This window comes from Abrus precatorius, unplaced genomic scaffold (genome assembly GCF_003935025.1).
Source record: "Abrus precatorius isolate BTA unplaced genomic scaffold, Abrus_2018 Scaffold9, whole genome shotgun sequence".
Classification (NCBI taxonomy): Eukaryota; Viridiplantae; Streptophyta; class Magnoliopsida; order Fabales; family Fabaceae; genus Abrus; species Abrus precatorius.
The window spans coordinates 26,049,589-26,072,578 of record NW_020874439.1 but is presented as its reverse complement, the minus strand read 5'-3'; the positions used below and the strand labels follow the sequence as shown (position 1 = coordinate 26,072,578).

The 22,990-nt window shown below is 25.1% G+C and overlaps 2 protein-coding genes across 2 annotated transcripts; both read right to left on the bottom strand.

The window, feature by feature from the left end:
• Positions 1–8,334: 8,334 nt before the first annotated feature.
• LOC113851104 lies at positions 8,335–8,889 on the bottom strand. The gene has a single exon (XM_027481589.1). It carries the CDS (start codon positions 8,887–8,889, stop codon positions 8,335–8,337), a length of 555 nt encoding a protein of 184 aa, XP_027337390.1.
• Positions 8,890–14,049: 5,160 nt separating this feature from the next.
• On the bottom strand, positions 14,050–14,580 carry LOC113851103 (BON1-associated protein 2-like). The gene has a single exon (XM_027481588.1). It carries the CDS (start codon positions 14,578–14,580, stop codon positions 14,050–14,052), a length of 531 nt encoding a protein of 176 aa, XP_027337389.1.
• Between the last annotated feature and the right edge of the window lie 8,410 nt (positions 14,581–22,990).

Here is a 22,990-nt window from a genome sequence, read left to right as displayed (position 1 = left end):
TTGGACGTTGACTTCCACGATCCGCGGCAATATTCACCCTCGGTTACGCTGTTTGCTTGGGAAGAAATTATATGGAAACACTCGCAACTAATTACTAATGCCGTGTTAGGATGACATGGAAAATAGTACAAAAATATAAGCAAAATAGTGAGAAACAAATAGATGGAGAAAAGATAAAAAAAAAAGAGAATAAATAAAATAATTTATTTTAAAAAATATTTTTATAATAAAAAATCATTTTATAAAACATTAAAAAACTTAATGTAATAATTTTTAGTTATGTAATTTTAACATTGTATGTTATTTTAAAAACTATTTTCAATAAAATGTAAAAAATAAAATTGTTTTTGATAGCTTTTAAGTATCCACACTATGTATAAGTACAATATGTACAATGCTTTAATAATTATTATAAAATAAAAATAAATAAGTACATTGTGTATTTTGTTTGAAAGTCAACTAAATAGAAAAAATTAGAAACTAAATAAAGTTAAAAATACATATCAAATTAAATATCTGAAATAAATATTTCATTAAAATATATTATTAATATATTCTCGTTGCATGATATTTAAAACAAAATTCTTGTTACGGTATTCTTAAACTTTAGGGTGTATTAAATACTTTTTTAAATTATACTAAAATATTAAAGGATATTAAATGTTCTTAAACTGTTATAATACTCTCTCATTTTTTAAATGCAGGAAAATTTACCTTAAAACATTCGTATGATTTTTACGAATTTTTCTATTTATATATTTTTAATCAGTGTTTTTCAGATTAGTATTGGTGCATAGTGCGGAAAATTTCAATGAATCATGGTGGTTGTGTGGTTTCTATCTTTTCCTAATTTTTGTTAATTTTATAATTTAATATTTAACTAATATATATCGCGTCATTTTGTTCTTGTTTCTTTGTACAATTTTTTTTTTCGTTCCATGTAGTAATACTCTTTTAAGACAATGCGAGTAAGATTCATAGATAAAATCTGCATTTCTACTTAAAATTTATAGAATACATGTGAACGAGTGCACATTGAGTAGCTTAGAAAAGTTCTAGTTTTGTCATGTTACTAAAAAAATGTTCGGTTTCCTTTATAAACGAAGTTTTCACAAATTTTCAAAGCAAAAATACACATTTTTTGCAAAACTAAAAAAATTAAAATAAAATAACTGCCAACCAACTTTCATACTGTATTGTATAAAAATCGAGCTTTTAGAGCATTAACTTTAACAACGATTAATAATTTTTTTAATAATAATACACTTAAAGAGTTGTTAGCATTTAATTACTTTGAGAGCGGTTCATAGAGAGAACCGATGAACCATTTTTTAATGTACACTTCTGAAAATGGTTAGTATTAAATCATTTTTTAGTTTATACTTCTGAAATCGATTCTCTGTTAATCACTTTCTAAAGTTATTTTTGAGAAGCAGTTAATAGAAAATTGTTTTCTAAAGTCTTTAAATTTTCTAAATGAAGCACGTTCAACTCATGAATCTTTTTGTCTTGTTAATAAAGTTGATCTCTGTAGGTTTTCTTTATTTTTTCTATACTAACAAAATTAGTCTTTTTCATATTTGTAGATTCTTTTTCTTTTTCACATTAATATTTTTTTTCCTTTACTTATTTATATTTAGTTCATGTAAATGTAGACTGTTTGGTTAACACAACTTATAAACTCAAGTTTTAATTTTAATTTGTGATAAAAATAAAAAAAATTTAAATATTAGACATAATTTTAAATTTAGACGTAACAATAAATTAATTTTAGTTTATAATGAAAAATTCATAAAAAAAATTTAAATTTTTAATTCACAGTTCATATTTATACTTTGAAAATATTCACTTTGTGAGAGTAGTTGTATATATAACTACTTTTCAATATCAACATTTTAAAGTGATTATTATTTAACAATTTTATTAAATATAATACATTAGATAACGCAAAATTTTAGAATAATTTTTAAATATTCTTTATATTAAAATAGAACTGCTCTAAAATATTTTATTAGCGTAATACTATTAGCGATAAGTGTTAATTAAGTTTATAAAAGTCATTAATATATGTTCGTAAGTGTTGATTTGATTATGTATTTTTATTTTAATAAACATGGCTATAAGATTTTAAGTTTAAGGATGGAGATTAAGTAAAGACTCACAAAAGTTTGTCTGAAGTGACAATTTATTTAATTATTTTTATTTTGACCAATTACATTCTTGTGTATTTTTTAATTGTCCATTCTGGGAAGGCAATATATAGTTTACATTCAATATTTTAAAAAAGAGGACATTCTTCCGAGCACGTAATCGATAGTTATGCAAATGGTATGAAATGATAAATTTTCTACCAACCAATGGCTTTAACAAGCCAAAGTTTATGGTTGTCTCTTGTATGAACATAATTAACCTACTTCGCGAACATACGTATACTATTGGTAAGAGATTAGAACTAAACATAAAGCACGAACAAAGAGAAAATTAAACAATTTAAGATACTTCATACTCATGGTCATTTTCAATTTCTTGGACTAGTTTTGAAAAAAGCAATAAAAGGAAAAGAAAATGCAGAATAATCTAGGCTGATTAGCTCTGGGTGTTCGCGTACACACTACTAGCCAGGGAATTTTTGGCCTCACTACAAGGAAAAAGAAAAGGTATATATAATTAAAGTACAAAAAAAACTTGGAAATTGGAAGTCACAGAAGAATCAACTAAACTATTTTGAACAATGTAGGAAACTGCGCAACATATCTTAGAGGCTAGTCAGTCAACTCATTACCCTCAATTTACGTGCCATGGAAAACTTGATGGACCCGCGCACTGTCATAACTACGCAACCCAAGCAAATTGAATGTTGTGTGAATCGAAGAAATGAGGATGATATATGTGAACGTCACGAACCCCCTAGGCACGTACCAGCTACAAATGAATGAGCTGAAGAACTATACCTAAGAATTAAGTGGCAAGATCAGAGAAACTTTGTTTTATAGACTCGGTCCATAGTAAAATTTGGTAAATTCTGTGTATGTTGAGCACAGAATTAAAAGAAAAATATTTGTTGAGCATTCAGTACGTACAGCTACCAAATAACCAAACCATGACCACCAGCTGGGTGTCGTTATCCTTTTGTCAAGTTTATCAACTTGCTTGACACTTTGTTTTTGGCATTATATAGTAATATCTAGTAACAATTAATTTATAAATTGATGACATGTTTAAACAAATATTACTCAAATGAGCATATACCTGGTGAGTATTAAGTAGAGATGGAAATAGTTAACAAAACATGTTATAAATTTTTTTTAATATTAATAAAAATATAAATATTTTATTATCAAATTAGTTTATATAATTTTCTAATTTTCACCTACATTATTAATAATTATTAAATAATTATAATATTTATATAATTTTATAAATAATTTTTAAAATATTATTTAAGCATTAATTATAAATATTTTATATTAATAAAATTTATATTTATATTTTTCTTGATTTATTTTTAAAAAATTATATAAATAGTAAAGATTTTAGTTTTATTTTAAAAACATATTTTATTTGTTTAAAGACATCTTACATTTAACAAATAAAGTTATAGTAAATACATAAAATTGATAAAAAAAAAATAACATTCACACAATTTGTTGAATCAATTAAAATAAAATTATTATATTTTTAAAAATAAATAAACTTAAATTTAATGCAATTTATATATATATATAATGACAATAATCATAACTATTAAATTAAAAAGTAATTACAAAATATTTAATTTTATTTATTTTATTAATTTTTATTTTAAATTAACAAATAAACATAAAATTAACTACATTATAACATTAATGTAATATAAAAAATATTACTTATACAATAAATTAAAACATATACTTATATATTACATATAAATTCATAAATTAACTAATAATTTAATTAAAATACGCGCAAGTTACAAAAATATATATTATTATATAATTTATTTATATTTATATTATTTGTTACATGGTCTGATTATAAATATATATATTAATATTAATAAAAATATAATTATTTTATTATCAAATTAGTTTACATATATTCAAATTTTTATTTGTGTTATTAATAATTATTAAATAATTGTAATAATTTTTATATAATTTTATAAATAATTTTTCAAAATTTTATTTGAACATTAATTAAAATTTTCTCATATTATAAAATTTTTATATTTTTATTTTTCTCAATTTAATTTTATAAAATTATTAAATTATTAAAAATTTTAGTTGTTTTTTATGATAATTATATTTTGTTGGTATAAATACATCTTATATTTAATAAATAAAATCATAATAAACACATAAAATTAATAAAAAAAATAACACTAACAAAATTTGTTGAATCAGCTAAAAAATTATTATATTTTAAAAAGTAAATAAATATTATCATTATAAAAATTGTAGATAAAAAATATTTATATTATAAAATTCATAGATGCAGAAAAATAGCATATGAGCATAGGAAAAACTATTAAAATTTATATTTAAATTAAAATAACTTATATTTCTCAATTTCTATCTTAATAAAAAAATATATAATAAAACTTAATATAAAAATTTAAACTTAATGTACTCTCTCTCTCTCTATATATATATATATATATATTGAAAACAATAATAACTATTAAATTAAAAAAATAATTACAAAATATTTAATTTTATTTGTTTCATTAATTTGTTGTTTTAAATTAACAAATAAATGTAAAATTAACTACACTATAATATAATATAGAAAATATTACTGATACAATAAATTAAAACACATACTTATATATTACATATAAATTAATAAATTAACTAATAATTTAATTAAAACATGTGTAAATTATAAAAATATATATTATTATATAATTTATTTATAATTAAATTATTTATATTATTTGCTATATGGTATGATTATATATATATATATATATATATATATATATATTATAATAAGTTTTTTATTTTATTTTGTTATCATATTTTTTATAAATTTTTACTTTCAAATAAAATATAATTTATATTTAAGTAATTTCTATTTATTATAAATAAAAAGAATTATAACATAATATATTAATATAACAATTAAATAATTAAATTAATAATAATAAAATTAAGAGTATAAAAAATATGTTAATATAATTTTATTATTTTATTTTTAAATTTTATTTTGTTTAATTTTGATTGCATCTTATTCCTGTTCAAAAACTTAACTATTCTTTAACTTGTTTAAATATAACAAATATAATAATTTATTATTAAATAAATTTATTATCTAAAAAGTGTAATCATGTATAAATATTTTTTATTTTTAATAGAATATAATTTCTGTTTATTATAATTATAAATAAATAAAATTATAAAATATATTAATTTAATAATAACAAAATTAAGAATATAAAAATATATTATTAAATAATTTTATTATTTAAATATATTTTGACAGCTCTATTTTTAAATTATTATAATATGTATATATATATATATATATATATATTTATACAGGCCGGTCTGTTAGGCTTAACAGACTTTATAAACAGCTCAGGCCTGACTTATTTACTTAAGTAGGTCTTAAAAAAAGTCTAAGTTTGATTTATTTATTAAAAAAGTCAAGTCAGGTTAAGTCTAAATCAAGTCAGGCCATAGGCCCCTATCAGGCGACTTAGCTTGTTTCCATCTCTAGTATGAGATAAATGCTTTCCAAAACTATTTTTCAAGAAGGAGAGTGATCAAAATATACTAGCGTAACTTAATTTCATTCTTACATTAGATAATTAAGTTTTTATCCAATAATTTAATTAAAAAATCAATTGTTAAATTAAAATTTTAAATTATAGATTATGTTTATAAAATTTTATAATAATCCAAAATTCATTAATACTTTATTCTTAAACATCAAAATTAATATGATATATATTTTTTGAATATTTAAAAGTAAAAATTCTATAAATACATTTTTGCAGCTGTTCAATTTTTAAAAAAATATAACAAATAATCTAGATAACATGTTATAATTCAACCGTCAGTTTTTAAAAAGAGGTTAGCATCATGTAAGTATAGGTATTTATCGATTGGAGGTAGGGTGACTTTGATTAATGCAATTCTTAATTCTATGTCATTGCACTTGTTATCCTTTTTTAAGGTGCCAAAATCGGTGATAAAGGAGATTGTCACTATCCAACAGAATTTTTTATGGAAGGGTGTTAATGATGGATCTAAAATCCCCTGGATGAAATGGGAAACGGTATGTAGACCGTGGAAGAATGGTGGCTTGGGCATTAGGAATGTGCAGTGGTTTAACTGGGTGTTTCTTGGTAAATAGTTGTGGCAAGGTGTTAATTGTTCTAGTTCATTGTGGGTGCGGGTATTGGAATCTAGATATGGAAGATTAGCTTCTTCTATTCAGCATCCATCATTTCACAACAGATGTTCTTTGTGGTGGCATGATTTGATGGAGGTTATTCATCAAGGAAATTATTGGCTGGATGAGAAGTTTGATAGAAGTGTGGGTGCAGGTTTACACACTCTTTTTTGGAGAGATAAGTGGGTAGGCAGGGTGCGATTGTGTGAAGCATTTCCACGATTGTTTGCAGTGGCGAGGAATGCTGAATCATGTGTATTGGAGAAAGGTTTTCATGATGGCACTAGGTGAGTTTGGGATGTTAATTGGCGAAGAAGAGTCTTTCAAATTGAGATCTCAAGCTTTAATCTTTTGTTAAAGTTTATGGATGGAGTTTCTATTAAGTTACCACAAGAAGATAAATGAGTATGGAGGGCAGATTCTTCAGGTTGTTATTCAGTACAATCTGCGTATTCATAGCTATTTGAACTTTTTGGTGGTCCTAATAGTGTAGATCAGTATACGGCAGATGCCTTGCAAAGGCTATGGAGAGGAAATGTCCCTCTTAAGTGTCTGGTATTTTCTTGGCAATTGTTGCTGAATGCACACCCTTGTAAGGGTTTGCTGATTGCTCGAGGTGTTCAAATTGATGATATAACTTGTTGCTTCTGTCATAGTTTAGATGAACTTCCAACTCATTTATTTTTAACGTGTTCAGTTTCATCTCAAATCTAGTACTTTACTGCGTGTTGGCTTGAATTCTCACTGGTTTTGCCTTCAGATATATCGACTTACTTGCTTTCTTGGATTGGTATTGGTTGTAGTAAAAGAGAAAGGGATATGCTTATTAATTGTTTGGGTAAGTATGTGGTTACATAGAAATAAAATTGTATTTTCCAATGGTGTTTTGAATGAGAGGGAAGTTCTAGATTATATTATTCTGAGGTCCTGTAAATAGCTATCACTTGTTAGTAAGGGAGAAGCTATTTTGTTAGCTGATTGGTATTTGAACCCACGAAATTGCATCCGTTTTAGCTTTGTATAAATATATTTTTGTTTTTTATTTCTCTGAGTTAGTAATTTTTTTCTGTGTATATGGGTTTTGAGTTTCCCTTAGACTCTCTCTAATAATATATGTTTTGCCTATAAAAAAATAAAAATTCAACCGATATATTCTATATAAGGTTATTAACAATGTAAAAATACGTATAATTTATACTACGTAAGTTGACCCATCTCCTTTCAAGAAATTTTTTTAACCATTCAAAAATACTAAAATCACTTTTTTTTTATGTTTTCTTTAATTTTATTAAAAACATTAATCACTTTTATAAATTTGTTAAACATTTTTTAATTAAAAAAAATGAAGTAAAAAACCCTTAAAACAAAAGGACTATTACATTCCATGACAATAAGATAAATATATCAGAATTTTTTTTCCCTTGAAAGCTACGGGCATCCAAAAATTATATACTAATCTAACTCAAGTCAGGTAAGAATATTATCAACATCAAAATTTAAATTTAAATGAAGTTTTATTTTTAAGAACTCAAACTCATGACCTTTTTTCCATTATAAGCAAAATAAATGAAAAGGATCGTATAAAAGATACTCTAAAATTGTATACAACCATAGTTTCTACAATAATGAGATATCACTAACAATTCTTGATAACACTTAATAGATCTTATGAACAATCAGACTCGAACTTACAACCCTTAATTAAGCTGAAACAATCTTCATCAGCTAATTAATTTATGCATTTGGTGGTGTAAAAGTTGTCTCTGACTAGGAAAAAAAAAATACAACAGAAGATATTTAATTTCAAAAGCCATGCATATTGTTCCTATTCTTTATTTCTATTTATAGCAAACATTCTTTTTTATGTTGTTACAAAAACAAAAGGAAACAGAAAGAAAAAAGTAAGAACTCTCACCATAACAAAGAAGAAAAAACTTCGAACAAAGTTCTGATAACTCAACGTACGTACCAAACTGGCATGCCAATGACAACGTTACTTGAAGTCTTAGGGTTCACCTGAAACCCCTTAACCTCAGGCTCAAACCCACTAGAATTCACATTGGTTATTTCCTCCTTTGGTTTCATTTCTAAGCTTGCGTAATCCTCTTGCATCACCCACCTCACGGAGAAATGAATAACCCCATTTCGTTGACCATCCCAATCCCTCAACCCATAACTAAACATTTGAACACAACTTTTAGACACAACATTGTCACCAAGAAAATCCGAAAGTGCTATCCTTGCTACCCCAATAGGACGAACCCCTCTGTACTTCTTGCATTGCACCTCAAACGTCACTGACCTTGCATGGGAAGGAATATATAACGAGAATTTCTCGTCCCACGTAAGCAAACCCTTATCTTTGTTCACCATTTTTGTGGAGCAACAACTAAGAGACTCGGCACGAACAACAACATACACGTTTTCCACCACTGAACTTTGATCGACACATATGTTTTCTCCCGATATAACGTTGATCTCTAAGGTGCGTGCATGTGGTTTTGCTTCCATATCTATAAGAACTTTGGTTAAATAAGTAGATATGCAAAATTATATACTATATTGTATCGAATATACTTTGAAAGTGTGTGATGATATGAGTAGTGTGTAATTGTGTTTGTGAAGGAAATATTGTTTGAGACGAAAAGGAAGGAGGAGCGTGAGGGTTTAAGTAATGGGATTGAATGCGAAAATGTGACGAAATAAAGGTTTCACAGGAAACAAACACGTAGTTTGTTTTTCCATGGAAAGAAAAAACAAAAAAGCTCCAAGGAATAGACACGAAAAAGAGTATAAAATGGTTATTGACCTTGACTCTGAAGTTTATTATGTACACGTAGTTGACGTACGTGGCAATCTCTTGGAAATTTAATGTTTTAGGTGGACTCATTCAACTGCCTATATAAAGAATATTCAACAATTTATGCACCAAAAAGAGAATATTCAAAAATTTATTTAATAATGCTCCTTGCTGGGCACTCTGCTTTCGAACTAAGTTTTCTCATATTGGATTCCTTTGGTTAATCGTGTTGGGCAGGTCAAAGCAACTCATTACCTCAGAACTCATCATACTTTTACACTCTTGCATGTTATAAATTTGAATTTATACTTTTTAAATAAACTTTAAGATTTTTTTTTTCATTTTATAAAACGTTTTCTAAACTTTCATGTCAATTTAATGTTTTTGTTACTCTTTAATAAGTTTTCATTCAAAACAAATTCTTACTTTTGAAATTATTACTAGTTAAATTTCCTCAATCAACATTTAATATATTACAATGTTCACAAGTTACTCGTAAAATTATCTTCTATTAGTTACACTAACTTTTCAAACATTCTGAAACTATAAATTCCGAAGCATGTATTTTTATAGATTTTTTTGGCAAAACATTTTTTTTCAAATTAATAAAAAAATTGATTAAATATGCTGACAAGAGATATATAAAAATTATATTATCATCAGATTCGTAGAGAGAGAGAGAGAGAGTTATTAGTCATTTATGTTCATTACATTATCATGCTTTTCTTGTTTAACAACAGATTTTGGCAGACACACACTTATAGATTAATTACGTACAAGACATCACCTGTGCCAAAAATTTGGAAATCAGCAATGGATTATCGATATATTAATTAATGTATCCCGGATGTGGAAATTGTTATCTTTTTTCCTTCTCAAAGTTTTGAATAACAAATACTGCAAATTTATAGTTTATAGTTTACGCAGTCAAGAGTTGTATAGAAATAAAAGGAAAAAAAACAATAACTTTTTTTATTAGAGTTCACACTACTAGAAACATATTTTATACAAATAGATAATACAGACGGATTTATAGATATTCATTTTTATTTTTTATTTTTTAGAGAAATCTGTTTGTATTATAGACAAAAAGAATTCATCTGTATTTCAGTCCACCGTTTGACGTGAGAACTTATAGACAAAATTACATATGAAATTTTTCGTTTGTAATTTGAAATTTAGTAGGATTTTTGGAGCGGAGGTTATAGACATCAAAAAATTGTATGTAAATATGACTATTTTTACTGACTTTTTATTTGTCTATTTATAGACGGATTTTTCCGTCTGTAATAGTTTTTGGTGGATTTATAGACGGAAAAATCTGTTTGTAATTAAATTCCTAAAATACACCATTTCATCAAATCATTTACAAACAGATTTTTTCGTCTATTATGTGTGAAACTTATCAAAACTACGCCTACTCCTTCTTCTCACTTTCCATTATTTCTTCTTTCTCTCATCTCCTTGTCTTTGTCTCTATCTAGCATTATTAATTTTCTAGCCTTTGCAAGTAGCTAGAGCATTCATTTAGAAAATAATTTGTATCATTGTATTCTTGATATGATACTTTAACTTTTAATTGATTTAGTTTTTTAAATTTTGATGTATAATAGAGATTTAAAATTTTTAAGATAGAGTTGTAGGACTAGAGATTGTATGACTAGGAGATGGGAGTAGAGGTCCTTTCCCAAACCTGATTACTGTGTGAATTGTTTGTACTTGCGGAGATTGTAGAATATGCATGTTGTGGAGTTATAAGGGGATGTGCTCTAGAACGGTTTAGGATTGTGATGTGTATGCTTTTGATGCATTGATTAATAATAGATTGTTATATAATATATAGATTATGTGTAAAGAAAATTTAGATTTTTATATTAAGTACGTGTAAACAAATGTAAGGAAATATTCATATATTAAGGAAAATTCTGTCAAAATTTACATTAGAAATTTGTTATATTAAGTGTAAACAAGTGTAAGGAAATATTCATATATTAAGAGAGATTTTGCCGAAATTTACATTAGCAATTTGTTGTATTAAGTGTAAACAAATATAAAGAAATAATCATATATTAGAAGAAATTATGCTGAAATTTACTCTAGAAATTTGTTATATTAAGTGTAAACAAATAGAAGGAAATATTCATATATTAGGAGAGGTTTTGCCAAAATTTATATTAGAAATTTGTATAATATAAAATAAAAGGTTGATACATGATGTAACATATTTTAGGTTTACATTTATAGTTTTCTTTTTATTAATAAACACTTTTCATATGCTTTATTTTTATAATTTTTACCATTTTCTACATATTTGAATAAATTGTGCCTATTACAAATAAATGCTTTAATTTCGTATTTTCGATTATTCTGAACTTTGATACTATTTCGACTATAACTTTTTCTATAGATATCATTTTTGTTTTATTCCAGTTGCATTGGATTCTACACATTTAGGACTTTAGAATGCATATATGGGTTGTTGGATTTGAAGTTATTTTTTATTTATTTTTAATTTTTTATGATTTTTTTTATAATTATCTGCATTAAACTGTAGGATGACTATGTTCAAAGGTTTGAGGAGACATTTTCTCAAGATCCAGAGTCAGTTGATGAAGATACTATATGATTAGAGACGGTGAGTGGCCTTTATAAAGGTCGTATTTACAACATGGGAGCCGCTTTGCAGACTCCATGTCTAGCATCTGTCACTGAAGATGCTCTTTCTCTTACACCTGAGGAAGTAGAGGACATTATCTGCACTCAGGTCTATGCTCTCAATGAAGAACTGCAGAAGCAAAATGAGAAGATGTGGAAGACCAAAGAAAGTGCATGGAAAAAGAAGTGGGCGAAGAAAATGAAGAAGAAAGTGGCATCGAGTATGAGAGGAAGGTGCAGAGCAGCATATGCAAATGTAGCAGATGCATGCATACTTTGTGCTTACGAGAGCAAGCAGCTTCACCTTTTCCTCCTCCTTTATCAGCTCCAATACCACCAATCTTCAGCTTCATGCCTCATTCCTCCTCCGACTCTTCCTTTACTGATGATGATACTTTTTTAGAAGATGATCATACCAATTATTAGTGATATACAATGCTATTTTATTTTTTACATTATTTATTAAGATATTTACTTCTTTATTTCTGTAAATTCATCTATAATACTAAAATTTATCTATAATAATTAAAAAATCTATTTATAAATCTATCTGTCAATCTGTCTATATTTGCAGGTTTTCTAGTAGTTTAGAATGACGAGAAAAATAAGTTAAAAAAGACTAGAGAAGAAGTTTAAAGGAAAAAAGTGAAAAGAAAATAAAATTATACAATTGAAAAATTGACTTAAAAATGAATGTTTTTTTTATGAAGTTCAAAGGAAGAAGAAAATTAATAGTAATATTTTAAAAGAATTAACATTTGTAAAAACTTATTTAAAACAGTTTTAAAAGTTAAAGGATTTAAATAAGAAAAAATAAAAAAGTTAAACTAAATAAAAAAAATTAAGGAACCAATTTATTAATTTTGTAAAAAAAATTATTCAATATATAGAAATTAAATTCTTAGAAAAGTTTGTTTTTTTTTTAAAAATTTATCTTTCATTTATACTCTCACGACTTTCTTTCTCTCTTATCATTACCTTGTTCTCCATGATAATAATAATAAAAACTGGCTAGGCATGACATGATAAACAGATAAAAAATAAACTTGAATATTTATTTATATATATATTTTTACTCTTAAAATGCATGCATTACTTAGGATGACTCAAAGAAAATCATATAAACAGTTAAATGTCTCAAGTCTCAACTACAAAGTCTCAGTGTCTTAATTACATCAATGGGACATGAAATCGCAAATGGTCTAGTTACATTGCATTCACCGTTTGCATTGTGTTGAAAGAACATGCATTTAACGAAAACTCTGTTTAAAGAAAATTACATAGACGTTTTCTGCGAGCCACAGATCTTTAAAACAATGGGCTATACAGTCATAAACCAAACCATGTAGTCCTTGTTTTAAACGGGATTGCAATGTGTGGGGTCTTAACTATGCATATATTTCAAATATTTTCTCTTGACATGTATTTTAAATATTTTACTTGAATTAATTCTTGAGCTTTTTTATTGTACTTGAATTTTAAAATTATATTAATATAATTTGGTTGACAAAAGGTACCATAATTTTACTCTCCGGTTTTAAAAATTTATAGCTTAACCATGTATAAACCCACATTTTACATTTTGTCCAATATAGCTGCGTTTATAGTTTTTTTTCTTCTCAATTTAATATTAAGTTAAATTATATTTTTAGAAATTATTTTTAAATTTTAATTTATTTCTCGTAATAAAATATTATTAGTCAAAATTAAAATATTATTTCATTTTATTTTTATCAAATTTAAAATTAATTATATATAAAATCATTTTAATTTAATAATATCTATATAATACGCGAATAACTCACTAAAAAAATATATGAGATACGATATGAAGTTGTGGCATTGCAATAACACCTTAACATGATCTTATCTATTTTTTCCATTTAATTATTGATATGATCTTATCCTCACATGATTAGAATTTATTTGGAGACGAGGAGATGGATAAACTTAGCTAAAGAAACGTATTTTATGCGTCAATTCCTTTTCACTCGAACTTTTCCCTTTAGATTACGTTTGTCACTGCAACCATACCATCACCGCCCACAGCACCTTCAGTCCGGTTTGTCAGATGTAAATTCGATGGCAGATACTATTCTACCACTAGATTACTGGTATACTTTTAAATCAAAATAACTTGAAAAGTAGATAAAAGCAATCCAAATTTTACACACATACACAGCAAACTGTCTTTTCACAAGAAAAAGTAGAGCAACTCAAACTTGACTAATGCTAGTTGAGGCGTTCCACCGAACGGGAATGCCAGTAACAACACCTTCGCAGGAAGAAACACTCTGAGCACCTTTCTGCGACCCACAAGAACCAGCAACAACCTCTTCAGCCCCCACAACTCTAACGGAAAAATTGATGATCCCGTTTCGCAAGCCATCCCAATCCCTCAACCGGTAACTCAGAAACTGCAAGCAGTGATTAGGAACCGACCCCCCAAGAAAATCCTTAACCGCCACTCTCGCCACGCCAACGTCCTTCACACGCGTTCCCGTTTTGCTCTTCACTTCGAACGTTACATCCATCACGCGCTCGCGCAACTCCACCAAGAACTTCTCGTTCCACGTGTGGAACCCCCCTCCTTCGCCATTGCCCTTCATTGTTGTCATTTGGCTCGTCAGAGAGTCGGCGCGTACACCCACGAACACGTTCTTGTTCGCCGCCTTTCCGTTTATGCGGAGATCCTCCGCCGATAAAATCGTTACCTCTAGTGTTCTGCTTTTGCTTCCCTTAATCATGCCGTCAAATGAGATCAAAATAGGTTTTGAGAATAATGGAATAAATAAAAGGGTTGGCCATTGCACCTTTGTATATATGATAAGGGGGCTTTTCTATTTAAATACTGTAAACTTAAAAATAAATTCTTAATAATAATTTTTTGAAACTATTTTTTTGTTTGGAGTTGTCAGTCCACATGACACTAATTTTGCCATTCTAGTTAACAAAAATGTTAAATTTTTATTTTTTAAAAATAAATTTTACTACAAAAATTATAAAATAATTAGATTATAACATGTGTCAATATTTATAAAATTTTGTAATATGATTGATAAAATTAATTATCAATTTTACCTTACATAGTACGAAACTTTCAGACTAGTGACAAATGTTATAATCTGAGTGAGTTTCGTCGTAAAAATTACACAACTTATATGAATCTGACGACAAATGTTATAATCTGAGTGAATTTCGTCGTAAAAATTACACAACTTATATGAATTTGACACATGACATAATTCTAGACTATATAGGCGAATTTATCTTCATTAATTTTAATAACATAATCAAACCAGATCTGATTTACATTTAGATACAAATCATTATCACATTTAAAATAAAAATCAAATTACTAATATTCCATTAGAAAATATTTTTTTTATATATAAATTCAAATTACAACTTAATTAAATAAATTTAAATCACTAACATAATTAAAATTTTTATAATTAGATACCAATTATGATTACATTAAAAATTTAAAAAAATAGTAACATAATACAAGAAAATATTTTTTATATTTACATATAAATTACTATTAATTTTTTCATGTACTATATTAATATTTTAAATTAAATTAAATTATTTTAAATGAATAATTAAAAATATATTACATATTTATTTTTAAATTTAATATATTTTAGAAATTTTTAAAAAATATTACAATTATTAACCATAAATATTTTATTATATTAATAAAATTATAAAAAATAAGATTAAAATCAATATAAAATACAAAAATATTCCATGTGCGAAAAATATGTAACATGATAATAAAAAATTAATGCTTAAAATTACCCTTATTCAAAAATATTTCTACATACATCCTCATTTAATATTATTTTAAAAAGTATTTGTATTTAAAAATTATATAAAATATATAATAAATATTAATACTACTAAAAAATAATTTTAACATTTTAAATCAATTTCAAAATAAGATTAAAAATATTTTTTTATTTTAAATAAAATTTAAACGCTGAAATGTATGGGCATAAATATTTTTAATTTTTAAATTAACATTGTTTTTTATATATTACAAAAAAAATTATGTAAAATAAAAATATATTATTTGATATGATCAATAATAATTGTTATTATTATATTGTATTGAGAAATTTTATTTTTTAAAAATAGTGTAATATCTTATAATAGTACAATAACATATTATATTATAATATAATCATGATATTTTATAAATCTATTATTATTATATAAGATCGATAACATTTATAAAATTATAATACTAGTTTTTACTATATAATGTAATATTTTTAATTATGTTAGTGATTTAAATTTATTTAATTAAGATATAATTTAAATTTATATGTAAATAAAACAATTTAATAAAATTTAATAATTTAATTTTTATTTTAAATATGGTAACGATTTGTATTAAAATATAAATCAAATCTAGTTTAATTATGTTACTAAAATTAATGAGGATAAATTTACCTAATAACTTAGAATTATTTCACTTGTCAAATTTTTGTAAATTGTGTAATTTTTATGATAAAAACTCACTTAAATTATGACACATATTATCATATGAGAGTTTCATAATGTGTATAAAGAAATTGACAATTAATTTCGTTAATTATATTACAAAATTTTATAAATATTAACACATGTCACAGTATGTTAATTTACTTTAAAACATATTAATCCTAATTCCTTTAGAACGAGGATAAACTCGCCGTCGTTTGAAACTTGGAAACGATAGTTCCAACACTGTGAAGCGTGGACGGTAGCACTGCGATTTCCTATATTTTAAACGTGCTGTAATTGTTTTTTTTTTATTATTATTATTATTCTACTTTTAATTACATGGTGTTTTTTATTTAGTCAATTAAGTACCTTTACTTTTAAAATTTAGTCTTTGTCTATTTTCCTCTGCTTTAAGCTCTTAAATTCTTACTTTTTTACTCAAAATTTTCATAAATTAAAGTAATTAAAATATTTTTGCTAGTTGAATTAACTATTTTTTTTTCTAATTTGAATTTATTATATTATCTGCTTGTAACTCTAACATCCGCATTTTTTAAAGAAATCTTTACAAATTAAATTAATTATAAAAAAACACCGACCAAAATATTAAATTTAATTTGAAAGAAAAATTATAAAAACATTTAAAGCCCAAACTTCATATCTCACAAAATCCTTCCAATTTTATCAATTTTTTACTTAAAAACTTAAAATTATTTTATAACCTAATTTGCCTACAAACAATAATTTTTAAATTTTGAATAACAACTAATAAAATATCAATTTTATAAATTTTTAAAATGTAAAATTAATTAACTAAACAAATTATTAAAAAATTGCATTTAACCCCTTAATTAAGTTCTTTTTTTTTTTAAAAGGCTTTTATCGTTAATTCAACCCCTATCGGGTCAATTTTAGCGTGAGTCAGGTATGACTAAGATTGGTCGGGAATTTCTTCCGAAACACGGCGCCGCTAAAATAAATTCGTTCTGTTTAACTTTAGAGCCCCTTGTTTCCTTAGAAATCAACCAAACCGAAAGTATAATACAACACTGAAAATAAATGTTTTAATTTAACTTGCAAGATTTTCCCATATTATACAAATATTTTACATTAAAATAATAAAAAATTGATGCCATTGATTATAAATAAATTAACAATAAACTTTTAAAATTAAAATAGATATAAAAATTATTTGATATAAAACGCATTATTATATGCTTTTAATACACCTTTTGCCATAAATAATCTGCATATTTAGTTAAACTAAAATAATTTTATGTTAATTAATCATGTACTCGTTACTATATAAATTAATTTAATACAAAATATTGAAATGTAATAATTAATTTAAAATAAAATTCATTAAATTTAAATAATAATAATAATTAAAAAGATCAATATTAAATTTAAATAATAATTGATTAACAGTGTAAATTTTTTTACATTTAACAATACACTAAAATCAAACTTTACCAATTATATTATATTGTAAATTTTGTCTTGAGCATCATTAATTAATTAAATATTAAGAATTTAATTTACTTTAATTTGATTTTAAAAAAATAGTATAAATGCTTCTAAAATTTATTGTTCATGTCTTAATAAATAAAACTGTATTAAATATTTAAAGAGAAAATTTTTCACCTATAATAGTCTTGTACCGGATAAAATATTACTCTGTCCTACTTATAGAAAAAGGAAACTGAGTATCCTTTCGCTTTAAATAGTCGAGTACCCTCTCAGTCAAGTTAAAAGATAATTAATCTAATTAAGGGGTGATAATTAGACCATTATCTACTATAATTAAAGGGCTAAAGTCAGGACTGACTCATAAAGCCCATTAGTCCATAATAATGCTTATAAAAGGAAAGTAAGAAGTACAAGTAAAATGTTGACTTCTGATTATTAAATAACATTTATTTTCTAAACTGATACTTGACTTTATTATTAGAGTACCTTTTGCAGGTATATTTTTTTGCGTCAGATCGTGTCAGTAGTATCACGAAAGACGTTATCTTAATTCGAAAGAGACGAGAAGATCAATTATTCCTCAGCAGGAACAAATCTTATTCACTTCAAACATAATTTTTTTCATTAAAAATAACTTGCAGTCTAAAAATAATTACACAAAGACAAGAGATTTAATTAAAGTTGAAGACAACAATTGTGGTTAGGTGTTATTTGAAGAAAACAATTTTAAGAATAATTACGCTGACCAGAAGGTTTTCACATCACAAACATGAACAAAGTGTTTTATAATTTTAATGTGCAATGAATCTGTGAGTACGTGACTCCAACCTAAACCACTATTCCAAATTTTGGGCACAATAATATAAGTTGGTCAATGTGAGTCAGCTTTGAAGGAGCATAGATTCCTGGGGTCCCCTTTATCCATTACAAGTAGAAACAAGGCTTTGAATATTTTCTTCCTAAATTACTTTTCTTTGCTTGTGAGTTGGACATGAGTCATTCAGCTTAACATGAATCAAAATTAAAATATGCTTTTGCGTCTTCACCATGAATTGCTAAAACATTTGGCTGGAATGCCAATTGAATTCAGAGACGTAATCACAACAATTGGTTATGATAAATACAATTTGAGTAAATTAAAACTTTCATCTTTTAAGAGAACCTTTTTTACATCTTTTTTTAATAAAGAGATGTTTAACTTGTATTCGCTTTTTCTCTCATTTTTAAACATGTATGCTTTTTCTTTAAGATATTGGTTGTGAAAACCCTCCAAAATCTCACCCACGTATATTTTTTAAAGGATGGTTTGATTAAGGAAATAGTTTCTAATTATAAACTATTACATTCTTTATTTTTAAACATTTATTAGGAAACAGTAAAAATAATAAAAAGTTCTTTGAAAAATGTGTTTTTTTTATTTAATTTATTTTTCTTCTCAGTTTGTGCTGTCCCAAACATTCTTGAATTAAACTGGCAAATTCATTGATTATTCGATCGAAAGTATGGTTTATACATGGTGCATAGTTTTAGTTATGTTGCAAAGATAACTTGTAATGGATGTATGCTCATCATAAGAAGCCAACCTTTGATTTAAGTAAAGTTGGTGACATTTAAAACTTTCGTAAAACCTGGAAACAGAATAATTATTACATGTAGTGGGAGGATACATTAGATATAATTGGTCTGTAAATGTCTAATATTTCAAGTTAATACAAATACATACTCTTTTACCTTTCAAATTGTGAAATGATAAATACAAATTCAATGTCATCAGAAGTTTTGACATACAAAAATTATCAACATATCAAATGCAGTAAAACTATCTTTTAGTCACACACTTTGTAATAATTTTCATTATTTAATGATTTTCACGAGTCTTACTACAACAAAAACAACTTCAAATATTTAATAAGATTTATATATAAAAAGTTTACTCAACAATATTAGAGGTGACACAGAGTTTGTCTTTTCCATATTTTTCTTATCAATATTAATATCATGATCAATCTGTTCCTTTAGTATATTAAAATTAAAGGGGAACTTCGTCATTGATTCCTCCGATAGTCTTGGAGAAAAAAAAATTAAAGCGTGGAACATGGGTTTGTTTGATAGTACAAGTGTGGAGCGTGGGTTTGTATAATAGTACAAAGCATTACCACATAAATTGACTTGAAACATTGATCATGTCAACATTTGGAATCAGTCTTGCAGCATGTAGTTGCTTCCGATTGGAAAACCCATTGGCATACCAGAAATTAATATGCATGTTCGTCGAAAACCTCAAGCAACAACTAAACATTTTACTTTAACCTACCATTTGGTAGAATGGTAGTTAATTATGTGAAACATGTTTGATCATCCAAAGTATTTGGGTAAGTACAGTGTGGTCTTTGTGGTTGCATAGAAATATAATTATATTTTTTAATGGTGTTTTAGATGAGAGGGAAGTCATAGATTCTATTATTCTGAGATCCTGAAAATGATTATCACTTGTTAGTAAGGGAGAAGCTATTATGTTAACTGATTGGTATTTGAACTCACGAAATTGCATCTGTCTTACTTTTGCATAAGTATATTTTTGCTTTTTATTTCTCTGAGTAAGTAATTTTTTGTGTATATGTGTTTTGAGTTCCCCTTGAACTCTTTTAATAAGATTTGTTTTGCCTATAAAAAAATAAAATAGAATTCTCTAATGTACCAAAGTCTTAGTTTTTTCATGATTCACGGATTCATCCGCAACGACGATTTTAACTAGTTTTGAACGCTAAGCTTAATTTTGATTTCACGGGTGCAAAGTAATTAACCCAGACAATGAAATTCAAGTTGGAACAATCGTAAAACAAAAGCATGTTCCTAGCAAACAATATTTTAAATAAAAATGACAATAGGTATGTTCTCTAATATTAAATTTAAGATAAGATAACTTTATTTGTTAAATAAATTAAATTATTCTTTTAGATGTTTAATAATAATAAGTTAGACTTTTTTTACTATTTAAGCTATAAGTATTTTTTTTATATAGAATATAACTTTGTTTGAATCAGACAGATCTCTTAAATTTTTAAGGCAGCTGCATAATTAAGATTTATACTTTAAATCAATTAAAAGATTAAATCGTAATAAATTGATTTGTTTTAATTAATATAATTAATTATTAATAGGCTTATAACAGTTCTATTATGTTATGTATTAAAATTTTATCATAATATTTTAAAAATTATATATTTACCAGTAAAATTTGTTAATTTATATTTAACTTTAGATTTACGAGAATATTTGGGGGCAGTTTTTAAATTTAGTAAAAAAATTATATTATAAAGCAAGCTTTAAATATTTTTTAAATTAATAAATTAATGAAATTCAAAGCATTTGTATAATCACGACAATAATTATATCTGCGCCCCATCAATCACTAGAATTTCGTCATAGCTCTCTTATGAAGAAAATTTGAAAATGATAAATTGAAAAAAAGGAAAAAAAATCATTATAAATTTAAGGAATTGTCAGTAGAAATTTTAAAAATCTTAAAAAATGGTCTGGAAGTCTGATCATGTACCTAAAAGTATTAATATCTTATAATGCATGTACAAATGATTATTTTAAATTCGATAAAAATTCAAGTTTTATTTTATTTATAAATTTCATATTTTACCTTCCGAAAACAAATTGTGAGAAAAAAATAATTTTTAAAATAATTACACCATGTGAACTTTTTTATATATTTTTTAAGTGTTTCTTAAAGGAAAAGTAAGGCTACGTAATTCTAAGGAAAAAAAAACTTATTAAAAGATATATAAAATAAACACTTGATGGTGTTAAAATAATTAAAACAAATAAATATTTTTTTCATTTTATTTAAAAATAAGAATAATTTTTGAATGGCAGATTAATCTGTATATCATTATCTTTATTTTCTATATGAATTTAAAAATTTATTTTAGTATAAAAAAGTTAGGAAAGTATATTTTGTTTTAAATAAAAATAAAATTTATGGTTATTCGTATGCACAAAGTATAATGTAGTATAACTAAATCAATAACTTTATGATTTTGTAATGTTAAATTATAATGTATTTCTATTATGAATTGTTGTGTGAATTAAAAGAATTTTATTTTATTTTATTTTAAAAAACATTACAGAAGTAATAATAGAAAAAATTCATTTAAATTATACTTTTAAAATAAAATTTATTTCTTTTATCATAAAAATGAAAAAAAATCTTATATGTTTTGAATTTTTAAAATAAAAATTATAAACATATGTATATCTTTTACACACGAATCTTGAATCTTTCTAAGAAGAGATGATTATGCATGTTACAGTGGTGTATAGTTAACATTTAGAACGGGTTATTCTAACGTCCTTTCTGGCATTTCTTGGAGTCTTTAAAACTAGCTTCTTTGACATGCCTTAACATTTTAAACTAATGTTTTGATCCACAAGTAAGAGTCTCTTACATGACACAAGCAACACAACACTAACAACACTTCATTGTTAATGAATGCACTGTACTCAAACGAGCTCTTGGCTACATCACAGTTGTAGTTGAAGATATAAAAACTGATGAGTCTTTTTAACACTGAATTTTCTATCATTTTAAATTTAGTTAAAATATAATGAAAATATAGTTTTTTAAAATTTCATTATAATTAATTTAAAAATGATAATAATACATCAAAATTACACTCTTAGTTTCTGAGAAGATATTGTTGAAAAAGAAATCAACATCAATGTCTTGATAAAACAGAGGCTAGACGTTTGCAAAGCAAACCATTTATCTTGTAAATGATAATACGTTGACATGCCATGTACAGACTTATAATAATATAAAATGATAAATCAAAGTACATTGGGCTTAAATTAAAATGAGAATAAAAAATATAGCTATAGCAATAGTTTAAGAAAGCTAAGTGTCTTTATCCTTTAACTAACTCATAAGAAAACATTAGCATTATGCTTCAACATCAGATAACCAGTTGCTTATATACAGAAAAACAATGCAGAACTGGATACATGTTCATGGTCATGAGATGTGTCAACGTCTTAGTAGTCTGATCATGCAAGAAGTTGAATGGGTTATATATTTGGTGTTAGAAGTGTGATAGTGGTGTATATGAGTTTTGTATGAATAGGTACTTCCACAGAAGCACTGTTTATGTGTCTTATCAAGTCTCTCTGCACAATTATTTGTGA

What these genes read in the sequence shown, in the direction of transcription:
- LOC113851104 (XM_027481589.1), bottom strand. Translation starts at nt 8,889, where the DNA reads ATGGAAGCAAAACCACATGCACGCACCTTAGAGATCAACGTTATATCG.
- LOC113851103 (XM_027481588.1), bottom strand. Translation starts at nt 14,580, where the DNA reads ATGATTAAGGGAAGCAAAAGCAGAACACTAGAGGTAACGATTTTATCG.